Below are 14,215 nucleotides of genomic sequence, written 5' to 3' on the forward strand. Positions count from 1 at the left end.
CCCCCCCCCCCCCCCTCCCTTCTTCTTGCCATTTCTCATCATAACTGGAGAAAATGTTTCCTCAGAGGCGCTGGCTAAGTGCCAGAATTAAAATTCGTTCTTGGTCTCCCTCGCTTTCCCCCTTCTCCTGTTTTGTTTTCTCTGCTCTCTGCTCTCTCTCCCCCCCCCCCCCCTCCCTGTCTCCTTTCATCACAAGATCATTTTTATTTATATATTTTCGGATCTGTTCTGTTTTTTCCACTCTGACTTTGCTGCAGCAGAAGACAGACCGATTGATTATTTTATTTAGCCTAAACATTCACTGTGATGATTTGATGATTGATGAGCAAGTGCAGCTCGGTTTACTTAAACAATTGATCGTCAAACAGCTGTATTGATTTGTGTGACACAGCTGTAGAAATGGCTGCGAGCTCATAATCACGGCCACCGCGAAGGACGAAGTGGACGAGCTGCTGTGCCTGTCCCTGTGACGGCAGCGGACATAACTTCACATCTACAGAGCAACGAGGAAAGTTAGCGTCAAGTCTCTGGCTCTCTCCAAACGCTGCAGCACTCAGGCCCGACTGTCCTCTAGGCATATCAGTTTTTCGTCCATCTTGCCAAAGCCGCATTTTGTCCTTCAGCTTTTTTTCTAGATCGCCGAGGGAACGCCCGCTGTTTTCATCAGTCCACATAAAACAACAGCTCCAGTCACACTCTGCTCCGCCGGTGATAGAGCGACTGATTATGATTTATTTAAATACTTTCCAGACACAAAAGGATGGATGTGTCACCATGCTGGAGTCACATCAAGTCTGTCTGATATCCAAACATGATAATCAGGTCAGCACCACATTCTGCAACCACATTTAGTAAATGTACATCTTTAACCTCAAACCTCCTCATTTACTGATGTGGCTCTGTGTATTTTTCACAAGTCACTTATTTAATTCTTAATTGTATAAATCGCACACAAAAAAAACCCAAGCATGAGATCATGTCAGGCTGTGTTTTTGCATCTTGACACTGGCTACCTGTTGGTTGGAAACATTATTTTGGGAGATGGTAATCAAGGCGCAGATGGGGCCTGGCTCCGTGTGGAATCACAAACCCTTTCACCCCCTACAAGCTGGACCACAGCCAGACATTGTAAGTCCCCGCACACGGTTTTCATGTCTTGATTAAGGGTCTTGATCGTGCATTTTCAGTCCTCACTAAAAGACTGTAAGCAGCAGCCTCTAGGCAGCCACATTTTCTTATGGGCTCGCCTTAATGGATTATGGATTATTCGTTATTATGGGCTTTTTTTTTGAAGCATTACTTTTGTGTTCCTTTCTTAGCTTGCAAAGTTTTGAATTTAATACTCGTAATGAATATTATACTAAGAGGGCTTCCTCATAGTAGCGTACTCTGTCGTCTCTGGTTCAGTTCTACTTGCTGCTGGTCCATCTCACCGCCATGTGAAACATCTCAGTTCTGAAGTGTCCTGGTAGCGAGTCAGTGTGTTTGTTTTTCCCGTCGCTTGTGTTTAAACATGACGTTCAGTAGGTTTACCTGCAAAAAGACACATTTACATGAATCGCTCAATAAACGGCTTAACTACGTACGGCTGTACGTAGTTAAGCCAATAGAAAGCATTACAATGTACTTATTGTTTTTGGCATTTATAAAGTTAATAGGGCGGCCCCCTCTTAATCGACTAATCGCTGGTTTTGGTTTCTTTAGTTGAATCTCCATTTCTTTAAAACACTTTTTCCTGCTGAATGACATGAAGCTTCCGAACACATCTCTGGTAAACGCAAGATTCAGAGCAGTGCCTTTGTGTGATCCTCGGTGGAGAAACTCTGCAAAATCAACAAAATGGTATGAGCGGTGGTGGAGTTAAGAAGAGGACGGCCCTAGAAGTGGTGTTTTCGACAATCGAGTGCCTTGAAGCGTTGGTTGTCACTTATAACATGCTGCAGATTATTCACCTCTATTTTCTGCATCTGGAGGAGCTCATTCCTTCTTCTGTTTGTGCTCCAAGCTTTGTCAGTCTGCTGACAGTCTGAGGCCGCTCTGTGCACACATATATTTTTACACTCTTTTAGATCTTGACATGTTTAATTTGTCTCACGATAGGCGAGGCAGAAGCAGACACGCCGCTCCTCAGACTACATGAAACGCTAGTCTTCGCTCATGTCTGACAGCCGTGTCGGTGGTGTTTTCTTCTTCCTTTTCTCAGGGCTCAGACGACTGCCTGGTGAAGATCTGGGGAACGGACAACGGCCGTTTGCTGGCGACGCTGCGCGGCCATGCTGCCGAGATCTCCGACATGGCCGTCAGCTACGAGAACACCATGATCGCCGCCGGGTCCTGTGACAAGACCATCAGGGTGTGGTGCTTACAGACCTGCGCCCCTCTGGCCGTCCTGGAGGGACACACGGCCTCCATCACCTCACTGCAGGTAGGACCGTCGGACTGTGTGCCTGTTACACGTTTATCTCTCTGTGTGTGTGTGTGTGGAGGCTTTTGAAGCTCTTGCGGGTTGATCGTCCTTTCTTTCTTTGGGCTGTAGTGTAAGCAACGTCTTTCCATTGCCCGTTCTACTCGGCTGTAACCTCTGATTGGTCGTCTTTGCAGTTTTCGCCTCTCTGTTGCGGCTCAAAGCGCTACCTGTCCTCCACCGGTGCCGACGGCATCATCTGCTTCTGGCAGTGGGACGCACGCACGCTCAAGTTCTGGTGAGGAACACAGACGCAGTACTCGCAGCACCGTTCACACCTTCATTCAGTCATATATGTGTTTGTTTTTTCAGTTGTTATTGAATGTTCTTGATTTCCTCAGAACATTCTTTAAGACAGCATGCTTCTGACAAGGATTTAGGGTTTGATTTGTCACTTTCTTTTAATGGCTACCGTCATTTCCACTTCCTTGGGTGCTTCATAGGTTGAACTTGACTGCGCTGAATGTCCCTGTTCAAGTACCACAGCGTGTAAAGGAAGCAAAATGCAGCAGATGTACCCACCTGTAGAAGCTTTTCTACTATAAGCACACAAAGTGGTTGTTCAGTCGGTGTGTTTCATATTACAATGTGTTTGATTCTCTGTGTGTGCAGTCAGAGGCCCAGTAAATTCACAGAGCGCTCCAGACCTGGTGTCCAGATGATCTGCTCCTCCTTCAGCGCCGGTGAGCACATCTCACCACCGCAGGGGAAACGCCAGCAGTATTATTTATAGATATATATTGTATTTTGTTGCTATGATGCTGTGTGTGTGTGTGTGTGTGTGTGTCCAGGTGGTATGTTCCTGGCCACAGGAAGCACGGATCACATCATTCGGGTGTACTACTTCGGGTTAGGCCAACCAGAGAAGATCTCTGAACTTGAATCCCATACAGTGAGTCATCATAGAGCTTTTCTTTCTTTTTTTTTTTTTTTACAGAAATCAACAAGTTTAAGTTGAGACAATTCTTGACTCGAGGTCCACGTACTTGCTTTTTCCTCGTCAGCGCTTTCAACTGTATCTCATGGACGTCCTCAGCAGGTGGACTTGCTGAGTTGTCCTGGAGATTGTTGGTGTTCTCACTGAGAGGCTGCTCATAATTCTCCATGACAACTGAGCAAACTCCATCAACCGAGGAAGACGGTGAGATGCAGTTGAAAGCACTGGAAAAAGCTAGTAAGTTGACCTTGAGTAAAGATTTTTTTTTTTTTTTTTTTTTATGTTAAAACTGTTAAAACATGATTAATAGGTAATAAAATGATTTGGAAGACTAGTTACTTACTGCGCTGTTTTGACTCAACTCCTGCATTTTTCTCACCTAGGACAAAGTTGACAGCATCCAGTTCTCTCATTGCAGTGACAGGTAGGTTTGCATAGTTGATGTGTGTGTGTGTGATGTGCACGTGCATGTGTGCATGAGCTACATAATAAGTGAAGTTAATTTTGTGTATGCAGCGCTGTTTGTATGGAACCTCCGGGTGTTGTAATGTGACTTGGTGGGGTCAGCAGAAACAGCACCTTTACTTACTATCTGATACTCGCTCTAACACACACACACACACACACACACACACACACACACACACACACACTCTCTCTCTTGCACATATGCACTCTCTGAGTGTTATACTGTGTGTGCCTATGTGGAGTTTGCAGAAAAACAAGCTCAGCTGTAATTCCCCTGGGTTGCAGTAATCTCAGCAGTGAGGGAGGTAGACTGTCTATGCAAAAAGGAGGGGTGAAGGGGGGGGCGGTACATACAATTAGTGTATCATGCTGTGCAGAGATGAAAGCGTTCACTGTATTGCAGAAAGCTGAAGTAGAACCAAGTGTTATATTTACAGTTTAGCTGCTGCATGAATATGTGTTGACCAATCTCCGTGTGTGTTATAGGTTTGTAAGCGGCAGCAGGGATGGTACAGCACGGATCTGGCAGCTGCAGCCTCAGGGCTGGAGGAGCATTCTGCTGGACATGCAGACCAAATTACCCGGGTATGTGTGTGTGTGTGTGTGTGTGTGTGTGTGTGTGTGTGTGTGTGGCTGCCTGCCTGTCAAAGTCTGGCTTTTCCCACCAGCACCGCTGTGCACAGTTGTGGGTTGGGATGATCCTGCGGCGATGTCAATCTAAATTTGACAAAAATCAATCACGTTGGATACAAAGGCCCGAGACCTGTTGTGTGTGAATGTCCCCTGTGGATATTATGTACTGTTTTAAAGTAAAAACTAAATGTATGTAGGATTTTTTTTTTTCAAAGACACTTGATGCCTTTTGTACCAGCAGCAAAAATGCGTCTCTTGCAATTATTCAGACGTCATTTATTTATTTTGAGTTCATAATCCACAGCACACAGATAATTCAGTTAAAGAAAAGGCACCAACACCGTCACAGCTGTGGCAGGAAGTGAGACACAGTGATTGATCAAGCGACTGCTCACAGACAGAATACGGATCTACGGCAATGAATGGAGAAGACACTGGCTGTTTAAGTGGTTATTGCCTGAATGAACACATGAGACAGCAATGAGAATGAATACAGACTCGAAGACAACATGGTTGTATAGAATATGTGATAACGCCACGGAAGCTCAGATATTATGATAAAAAAGTGAAAAACAATACAAAACGCTGGGAAAATGTTTAATGGACTTAAATCTTCACAATATAACAAAAGAGTTTGGTATTAGATTCATTTAGCAGGAGTGGCCAGGTGACTAATTGTTCACTGTTTTTAAAAACTGACCTTAATTGGCCCAAACATGACATCAGCGCATCGCCGTCTCCCCTTCAGGAAGTACAACCCTCCTCCGCTGGAAGACAAGGTGACCAAGCTGAAGGTTACAATGGTGGCGTGGGATCGCCACGACGGCATGGTGATCACGGCGGCCAACAATCTGACGCTGAAGGTGTGGAACTCCACCACTGGCAACCTCGTCCACGTCTTGATGGTACGTGGTGGTGAAACACATTCACATGCAAACACGGTATCAAAAGTAAACGCCAGCAGGAATTCAACTTACTGCCTTTTTTTTTGATCACTTATTTATTTATTGCAACAACAGGTTGCCATCTTGATGGTTTAACGCATCTACCCCTCAACCCGCAGCCTTTAATGGCATTTTATTGTAAATCTTACAACCTGCAATTCAGTTTTTCTTACTCTGTGACACACAATCTGTCATCCTGAACATCTCAGAACTGTTTTCTTTAATGCAATGCTACATGATAATGCATCTGTTAGGGACTGTCTGACTGTTACTAGTGATGCATTCAAGGACATGGGACATTTAAAGTAAATGTGGACATTAATAACAAAATGTCATGAATTTGATTGTGTCTTGCAAGTTTCAGTTGGGTACTCGATATACTTTTGAGCACAAAAACAGTAACTTGTCCTGAGTATGCATACAAAGTATGCATCATTTATTAATAAGCAAAAACAAAACTACAAGGTGACACCGACAATTTAACACAAATGTTTAATAGGATAAAATGATGACGTGACGGTTGGTGGAGGCATGCAGCAGCGAGGCGGTAACTTTTCATTTCTTAATCTAGATGATCATGTTTTTTTTTTTTTTAATGACAGGGTCACGAGGACGAGGTGTTTGTCCTGGAGCCGCACCCCTTTGACCCAAGAATCCTGTTCTCAGCGGGGCATGATGGGAACTGCATTGTGTGGGACCTGGCCAGGGGAGTCAAGATCCGCTCCTATTTCAACATGGTGAGCCGCTCCGTCTCGTGAGCCTCTCTCTGGCTACATTCACACGCTGAAGACACAGATGTAGTGCTTTCTTATGCAGTGAATCTGTGTGGCGTGCATCGAGGGGTCGGGGGAAACCACCACTACAACGTGGTGTCAGCATACCAGCAACCATAAGCTACAGTTCACTGCTGAGTTGCACTGCTACGTTTACACGCAACATAATCCACCGGCTGCATCGTGTATGAAACACATCCTCTGCAGTACGACGGTTTGTTGCAGCCGACGTGCTCTGCTCAATGTTACTTTGCCAGATCCTCTTTAAACACTGTTTCATCAGTGCTGCTACTCCGGCAGCCCTTCTCGAACTTGACCACGTGAACTTTTAACGCCCCCTATTCAACAGCCTCTGAAGTTGCCTGACCTCCAGCAGGCTAAGAGCTCGTGCACCTTTCCTGAATATAAGTGGAAGTTGATTGAAAGTACAGTGCTCCGTCAGGTTCATCTGAGTTTAGCGCGTTGGCAGAGTCTGAAAACATTTCTTCAGAGTTTTTTTCAATCGTGTGGTTGAATGGAGTTTTTGTGAGGGCGAAGGAATACGCACAGAAGGAACTAAAGGCAACGGACCAGTTCTACTTTCTGTAGATGAAGTTTCAGGTTCTGTAATAGTGGATGTCATCGCTCGTATGCCCCTATTGCTTTTCCCATTTATTATTGAAGTTACATGTTGTAGCTCAGCACTTGTAAGTTCCATACATGTGTCTTATGCATTTGATCTTGTGTACTAGACCGTTTAAGTTGATTGCATACAACTGCTACAGCTGCTTGGTATTCCCCTTGGTAGTGTAATACTGTGATTTACAGTGTGCACCATTTCCCATCTCTCTCTCTCTCTGTCTGTCTCTGTCTCTGTGTGTGTGTGTGTGTGTGTGAATAGATCGAGGGCCAAGGGCATGGAGCGCTGTTTGACTGCAAATGTAGTCCAGATGGGCAGCATTTTGCAGCCACCGACTCCCATGGACACTTGCTCATCTTTGGCTTCGGCTCCAGTAGCAAGTACGACAAGGTAACGCGTCAGGGTCACCTTTAATATTCAGCCACGCACCTGACTTTACCAGCAACTCACATAATTGATGTCATCGGTAATAACAGATGTCACTACACCCGAAATGGGTGATGGAATAACCCTTATGCCCTCATTGAAAACATCTAGAAGTAAAATGTACCTTGTCCCTTCAGATAGCGGACCAGATGTTCTTCCATACCGACTACCGGCCGCTGATCCGGGATGCCAACAATTACGTGCTGGACGAGCAGACTCAGCAGGCGCCACACCTGATGCCCCCTCCCTTCCTGGTGGACGTGGACGGGAACCCCCACCCCCCCAGATACCAGCGGCTGGTGCCCGGCAGGGAGGGCTGCAGGGACGAGCAGCTCATCCCGCAGATGGGGGTCACTTCCTCAGGTACGGAGGCTGAAAATCAGACCCTGCGAGGTCTCAGGAGAAGGAACTCAGTTGTAGTTCTACTCTTCCCCTTTTGTCTGCTTGTAGGCTTCAAATCAGATCTTTACTTTGAGGCGACGCTGTCGTTTTCCGTCTAATCGTCAGCTGATCAAAGCCGATCACACTGCTCTCATGGCCCGACAAGAATGTGATCTGTTCTCCAATGTGCTCAATGAGAGGCTTTTACTGAAACTGCACCAGCAATGGCAATTAAAACCAGAATGAATGGAGCAGTTTAAAATCTTGGCAGCGATGCAAACAGAAACAGTAGTTTATTAAATGAAGTGCATTGGTGGTGCACAGCGGGGGGTGCCCACAGTTCTATATAATGTGAGCATACATGCTCACATTATATCGAATAGTATTAACCTAACCTTGAGTATACTGCATACTAGTCAGTCAGCAGTATACTCAAACTACAATGTACTTCTACAATAGTCATAAATGCAAAAGCGTTCAATATTTTTCTACAGTACATTATATAAGTGAGTTTCCGCGTCACTTCTTAACGTCACTTCGTTAAGAAGTGAATGCAATAAAGCAACGCGTACATCCAGTTATGACCAGAACCGCCTTTCGGTCTTTCTTTCACTTTTTAAGTCTCCCTCTCTCTTCTTCCTCTGCTGTCTGTGTGTCAGGCCTGAACCAAGTGGTGAGTGAGCAGGCGGTGGACGGTTCCAGTCCTCTGGACACGATGATTCAGAGGCTGCTGCAGGAACAGGACCAGAGACTGGGAACAAATGACACCAGGTCCAACAGAGGTAAGGCCGCGTCATGACGGGAAGTTTCCTACTATTGTAGTGTGGGCAGCTTCTCACCTGCAGGGCAGTTCAGTGTCCGAGTTCAAAATTCTAAATTCTTAAGGTTAGATTTCCGGGCTAGCAAAAGGTTAGTAACACACTGTTTACCAGCCAGTTTTTCTCTCTTTTCCATTCTCTTTCCCTCAGGATCGGTGGGTTCGCCCACGGAGGTGCACTCTCCGCCCAACGTGGGTCTGCGTCGCAGCGGGCAGATCGAGGGCGTCCGCCAGATGCACAGTAACGCCCCGCTCAGCCAGATGGCCACAGAGGGAGACCTGGTGGCCTGGAGCCGCAGGGTGCTGGTCCCCGAGCTGGAGGACGCCTCCGTCAGGTAACGCAGAACAAAAAAACGGATCTCACAGAGAGGAACCTTTTGTCTTTGGACGTGATGTGCACTGACGCATGTCATGACTGTGTGTTTGTGTGTTTGTGTGTGCGTATTGTGTAGGAGACAGATCACCTGGCGTGAGGCTAAAGGGGAGGAGGAGATCAATATTTATCAGTCAGAAAGGAGGCGACGTACCATCCACTCCCTCCCTAAGGAGAGCAGGGTGAGTGAACACACACACACACACACACACACACACACACAGGAATATATTCATCATCCAATAACCTTTTAATGTAACTTTTTATGCAACATTTCTAAGGCACTTCAGCTTCATTTTTAATAGAGATTTCTTGTGGAATTAATATTCAGGGTCATCAGACATCTGAGTCGGTTGACGAAGCGAGGAGGAGCCAGGGTAACCACGGCTACCACACGCGTGCCGCCATGGAGGAGACGAGCCGCCAGAGCGCCGAGGCTGCCGATGACGACGAAGACACCTCGGAGGTAGAAACGATGAATTTATTTCATACTTTGTGGGGCAGATGTGTGGTAAACCCTTCTGTAAAGCACAGATTGTCTTCACTAATAGATAATAAGCAGGGTGATGTACATCGCCCCTTACGTAGAATATGAATATGACCATTTGATATGCAGTAATAACTTTAGCCCATAAGCCCAATGTTCCTGTGCAATTCTCTGGTTTCTCCAGCGAAGTGTAAGAACAACACTGCAGACTGGAGTCCCTGAACGGGTCCAATGCGCATCGGCAGGTCGCGTTCAATACGTCTGGTGTATGAAGTGGTTGTGTCCTCGCTGCGCTGCATTTTTATAAACTATGATAATCCGGTCAATGGATCGCATCTCTCGGCCGCGTCGATGCGTCGTCTGGGTGTTCGCACTACTGTTACTGCGTATATTTCTGTGATGTTTATTGCAGCTTCAGCACTACCTGCTGTCTCACGTTCAACACACAGCTCTGCTCGCTAACGGAGCAGCTTCGACCGACGGAGGCACCGTCCGTGTCGATGGGCTGTTACTCTCGACATGTAACCAATCAAACATTGCTGTGGGCAGGTCATTGAGCGAGGCTACATTACAGATCCATTTATTCTAAGATTTTATAGGGACTATGGAAATTATATCCAGATATTGTATCAAATATGGTCATTCTGGTAGTTTGAGTGTTGAAGGTGTAGCTCTGCTCAGGACCACTTCACACATCTCTTGTCCATTGCACACCAAACAGCCTAGCTAAGACGGACACCCTTTTGTCTATCATACAGCAGCTTTCTGATACCTTTCCTTTCCTTCTTTCACTGATTCTGTTTGTGTTTGTCTTCATAGTTCAGAGTGCTAACATGACATGATGTGTGTTCCCAGGGAGAGGTGGAGGTGCGTCAAATCAACGGGCATTCCTCAGAGGAGGAGAAGGAGGAGGCGCAAAAGGAGCCCTGGCCGGATGACCACAGTAGTTCGAGGTAAGAAGTCACACGCGTTCATCATATCGACTATCTCCCACACACACACACACACACACACACACACACACTACGCGCAGATCAAAACATGAACACAAGCAGATGCATCTGCTGCGTATTCAATCTTGTCCCCGCGATGCGTTTCGTAGCGACTACTCCAGCGATTACTCCGACTGGACGGCGGACGCGGGGATCAACCTCGAGCCGCCCAAGAAGAGCGTGAAAGTGAAGAAGAAAAGCAGCGGCTCCGAGGAGGACGGAGAGAAGAAGAGGGACGGGAAGAAAGAGAGAAAGAAAGACAAAGCAGACAAGGACGAGGTGTTACCAAAGAAGCAGCAGCCAAAGGAGAAGAGGAAGGTTTGTCTTCTTTCCTCCTTGTAGCTTCAGGCGTTACTCTTACTGTTGCTGTGATTCAAAGTAATTACCCATCAGCCATTTGTACAAATGAGTACCCAGATTAAACTGGAGCTGCAACGATTAAACCATTAGTAGTCAACTATTAAATTAATCAACAACTATTTTTCAATTGATTTATCGGTTTCAGTTATTTTTTAAGAAAAAAAGCCAAAAGTTTCTGATTCCAGTTTAAATGTTCTGGTTTCTTTACTCTGTGAAAATAAAACTGAATGTCTTTGAGTTGTGGACAAAACAAGACATTTGAGGAAGTCATCTTGGGCTCTGGGGAACACTAATCAGCATTTTATAGACCAAACAACTAATTGATTAATGAAGAAAGTAATCAACAGATTAAATGACACTGAAAATATTGACAGTTGCAACCCTAGATTAAAAAATGTACACAAGTGCAACGTAATGCAAAATCTCCACTATATGAAAGGTCTGTCAGTGAATATGTATTTGATGGTGTGTCATTCAGAGGACAGAGTTTCAGGAGCAAGGGCTGACTCTGGAGGAGTGGCTTCCTTCTGCCTGGATCACAGACACAGTCCCCCGGAGATGTCCTTACATACCCCAGATGGGAGACGAGGTACACAACTCTTGTTTTTCCCGTTACTGCGTCCTCTCCACATGCCCACCACATGTCTGCTCATACCAAAACACTGGCTCGAGTTTTACATAGCAACAAGGTCGAGTCTGCTGCACCAAAGCGAGCGGCCCCCGTGAGGCTGCGACGGCCATTACACACAAGGAGATGAGGGACACGCTGACATTGCCGTCCTCAGCTGCTCAAATGCTGTTGACACAAGTTTCATATTTTCAAGCAGAGTTGCATGCCAGAAAAATACACATAATGTACCAGAAAAATATATAAGAAACTGTGCATCCTGTGGTATTTATTTTTAAATGATGCATGTGTGTGTGTGTGTGTGTGTGTGTGTGCAGCTATACTACTTCAGACAGGGCCATGAAGCCTATGTGGAGATGGCGAAACAAAAGAAGATTTACAGCATCAATCCCAAGAAGCAGCCCTGGCACAAGATGGAGCTACGGGTAAGGAACAGTTTGACTAAGATGCATTTAAGACTCTCGTTAGATCTCGTTTGTCTGGAGATTCACATTGTGTCCTTTATTTGTGTGCACACAATCGCCGAGGAGCAGCCCTTTGTACAAATCCTCGTACGTGCATGAAGCACAAATCAATGCAGTCTTTACACAGAGGAGCTGCATTCGTACAGCTGAATTAATAACTCATTAAGAACATCATGTTTTCAGCATCATTCCTCTGTTAATGATGTTCATAAAGTAAGGGCTAAAGAGAGTAGTAGAGATAAGTAAATGGCACTCAGTCTTCGTGTGAATACATAGCGGTTCCTAGGAATTGCTACATAGTTGCAAGCTACACTGATGTAATCTTTCACTGTTCTTTCATTGTTATTAACAATTCAACACACACACACAAACCTCTCAGCGGTATTTCTTCTTCACCGCCGGCACCTGTCTGGTTTCACTTTCATGTGAACTTAAATCCCTTTTCCATCCTAAAAATATACCTCCCATACCTCCCCTGAAAGGGAAATGTCTGCAGAGTACAAAGTTCCATCTCAGTATATGAAACATAAAGACAAAAGAAAAAACACAAGACACTTCAAAGTAACAACTTGTGAAACACATTTCTTCCTGTATATTCTTCATTTCTTTTCCATGTGTGCAGGCAGCACCATCAGTTTCTGTGCAGACCACAATGCATTGCATGTCACCTTGTGCATCTTCATGAATGTATAGCCTGAGGCGTATATCTATATCTTTTTTTTATTGTGATTTGAACAAACGGGTATCTCAACACTACAGCAAAACTCTCCAGTTTCACTTTTGCCGATCTGGAGGAACTTACTGTAGCACTGCTGGCACTCAGCCTTCATAACACACCCCACCGGAAAGGAAATCTATTAATAGAGTGCACTGAACTTTGTTCAAGCAAACAGGGCTCCAAGGGATGTGACTGACTTTTACTGAGAGGAAATACGCGGTATTACTTTTCATTATTTCTTCTTTTATTCGTGGTGTTCAGGAGCAGGAGTTGATGAAGATAGTGGGCATCAAGTACGAGGTCGGCTTGCCCACACTGTGCTGTCTGAAGCTTTCCTTCCTGGACCCCGACACCGGCAAACTGACCGGAGGATCCTTCTCCATGAAGTAAGCGTTTCACGCCGCCTCCCACAAGAGCTTCAGAGGATAATAATAGAAAAGCCCAGGCGTTTGATGATTGATATTAACAATAAGTGTTGATACTCATTCCTGATGCGTGACGACACTCATGCTATTTGTATACAGCACATGTGCTATTTTATATTTTGACATATTTTATATTTGATTAAACTTTTTCACAGGTTTTTTCCAACAATATGCACATTTTCGATGCTGACAGTGTGAAATTATTCATAATTTATAGCCCTTTTTCGACCGCAGGAACTTTCTCCATGGACTCCCTTTTGCAGGGAGCAGGTCTAAATTAAGTTCCAGGGATATTGTACCCCTCAAAAAGGCCCTCCTGAGTGGGGGGGGGGGGGGTACTTTCTGAAAGCACAAGAGCATTCGGGGTGGGGAGGTTTGCAGGGATGACCGTAGCTGCACACACACGCAGCGTTTTCGCTTCAACTCGTGTACCTCTTCATCCATAAAACAAGGAAAGACCACTTCTCTGTTTGATAACATTTAAATTAAAGTTAGACTTTGCTGTTGGCATCCCGACTCATTTAAAAAAGAGAGAGAGAGAGAGAGAGAGAGATCGCACAAGTGAGCTGACAGGGCGAGAGGGAGAGAAAGTGTGGCGGTGATGTGAATGAGGGAGAAAAAAGTTATTTTCCGATTAGTTTCCCGGCGGTTACGTTCTAAAGCACAAATAAACGACCTTCAAACACTCAACATAGGATTTACTGTGGAAACAGACGCTCTTAGTTTAATCTTCCTCCGCTGCTTCTCTTTCATTACATCCAACATGTATCAGTAAATGCTATGCAGCGGTAAAAAAGGGCCGAAGGACCCTTTTAGTTCCTTGAAAAGTAGACCCGGGGCTCTTCTGTTAAGATTGAATGTAACATTTCTTAATTAAATCTCATCTTAACACAAGACCAGACTATAGCTATTAAAACATTTAAGTTAGTAATCTTGACTGGCATTATAAAGTAAAGACTGTTAGGGGGAATGGTAAACTGCCACTTCAGATTGGATGTGTTTCATCTGTTTTACACTGTTTGTATGGTGGCTCTGCTCATTCTTTAGTTGCTTTCTTGCTATCTTGCTAACTCGTGTATGTTTTTGTCTCGTTGCAGATACCACGACATGCCTGATGTCATCGACTTCCTGGTACTGCGCCAGCAGTTTGACAATGCCCGAAAGAGGCAGTGGAGCATAGGTCAGACAAGTTCTCCTTTTGTAGTTTCCCGGTCACTCTATGAAGTCACCTGTTCTTCTCTTGTAAAGATCTAAACCAACTTGTGTGTGTGTGTGTGTGTGTGTGTGTGTGTGTGTGTGTGTGTGT

The 14,215-nt window shown here is 45.2% G+C and overlaps 1 protein-coding gene across 1 annotated transcript in view; it reads left to right on the plus strand.

Moving 5' to 3' along the window:
* phip (PHIP subunit of CUL4-Ring ligase complex) overlaps window positions 1-14,215 on the plus strand; it is a 26,934-nt gene that overhangs the window by 5,615 nt on the left and 7,104 nt on the right. The window contains exons 8-27 of the mRNA XM_031865904.1: window positions 2,204-2,425; window positions 2,602-2,702; window positions 3,077-3,147; window positions 3,256-3,356; window positions 3,785-3,825; window positions 4,356-4,454; window positions 5,251-5,407; window positions 6,049-6,183; window positions 7,100-7,228; window positions 7,402-7,627; window positions 8,305-8,427; window positions 8,614-8,797; window positions 8,915-9,017; window positions 9,167-9,301; window positions 10,178-10,275; window positions 10,425-10,632; window positions 11,153-11,263; window positions 11,620-11,727; window positions 12,746-12,870; window positions 14,007-14,089. Of these exons, the coding sequence (XP_031721764.1) occupies window positions 2,204-2,425; window positions 2,602-2,702; window positions 3,077-3,147; window positions 3,256-3,356; window positions 3,785-3,825; window positions 4,356-4,454; window positions 5,251-5,407; window positions 6,049-6,183; window positions 7,100-7,228; window positions 7,402-7,627; window positions 8,305-8,427; window positions 8,614-8,797; window positions 8,915-9,017; window positions 9,167-9,301; window positions 10,178-10,275; window positions 10,425-10,632; window positions 11,153-11,263; window positions 11,620-11,727; window positions 12,746-12,870; window positions 14,007-14,089 (2,560 nt within the window). The remainder of the gene's footprint in view (window positions 1-2,203; window positions 2,426-2,601; window positions 2,703-3,076; window positions 3,148-3,255; window positions 3,357-3,784; window positions 3,826-4,355; window positions 4,455-5,250; window positions 5,408-6,048; window positions 6,184-7,099; window positions 7,229-7,401; window positions 7,628-8,304; window positions 8,428-8,613; window positions 8,798-8,914; window positions 9,018-9,166; window positions 9,302-10,177; window positions 10,276-10,424; window positions 10,633-11,152; window positions 11,264-11,619; window positions 11,728-12,745; window positions 12,871-14,006; window positions 14,090-14,215) is intronic.

The sequence above is a fragment of the Anarrhichthys ocellatus genome, unplaced genomic scaffold (genome assembly GCF_004355925.1).
Source record: "Anarrhichthys ocellatus isolate YVR2014 unplaced genomic scaffold, GSC_Weel_1.0 scaffold34, whole genome shotgun sequence".
Classification (NCBI taxonomy): domain Eukaryota; kingdom Metazoa; phylum Chordata; class Actinopteri; order Perciformes; family Anarhichadidae; genus Anarrhichthys; species Anarrhichthys ocellatus.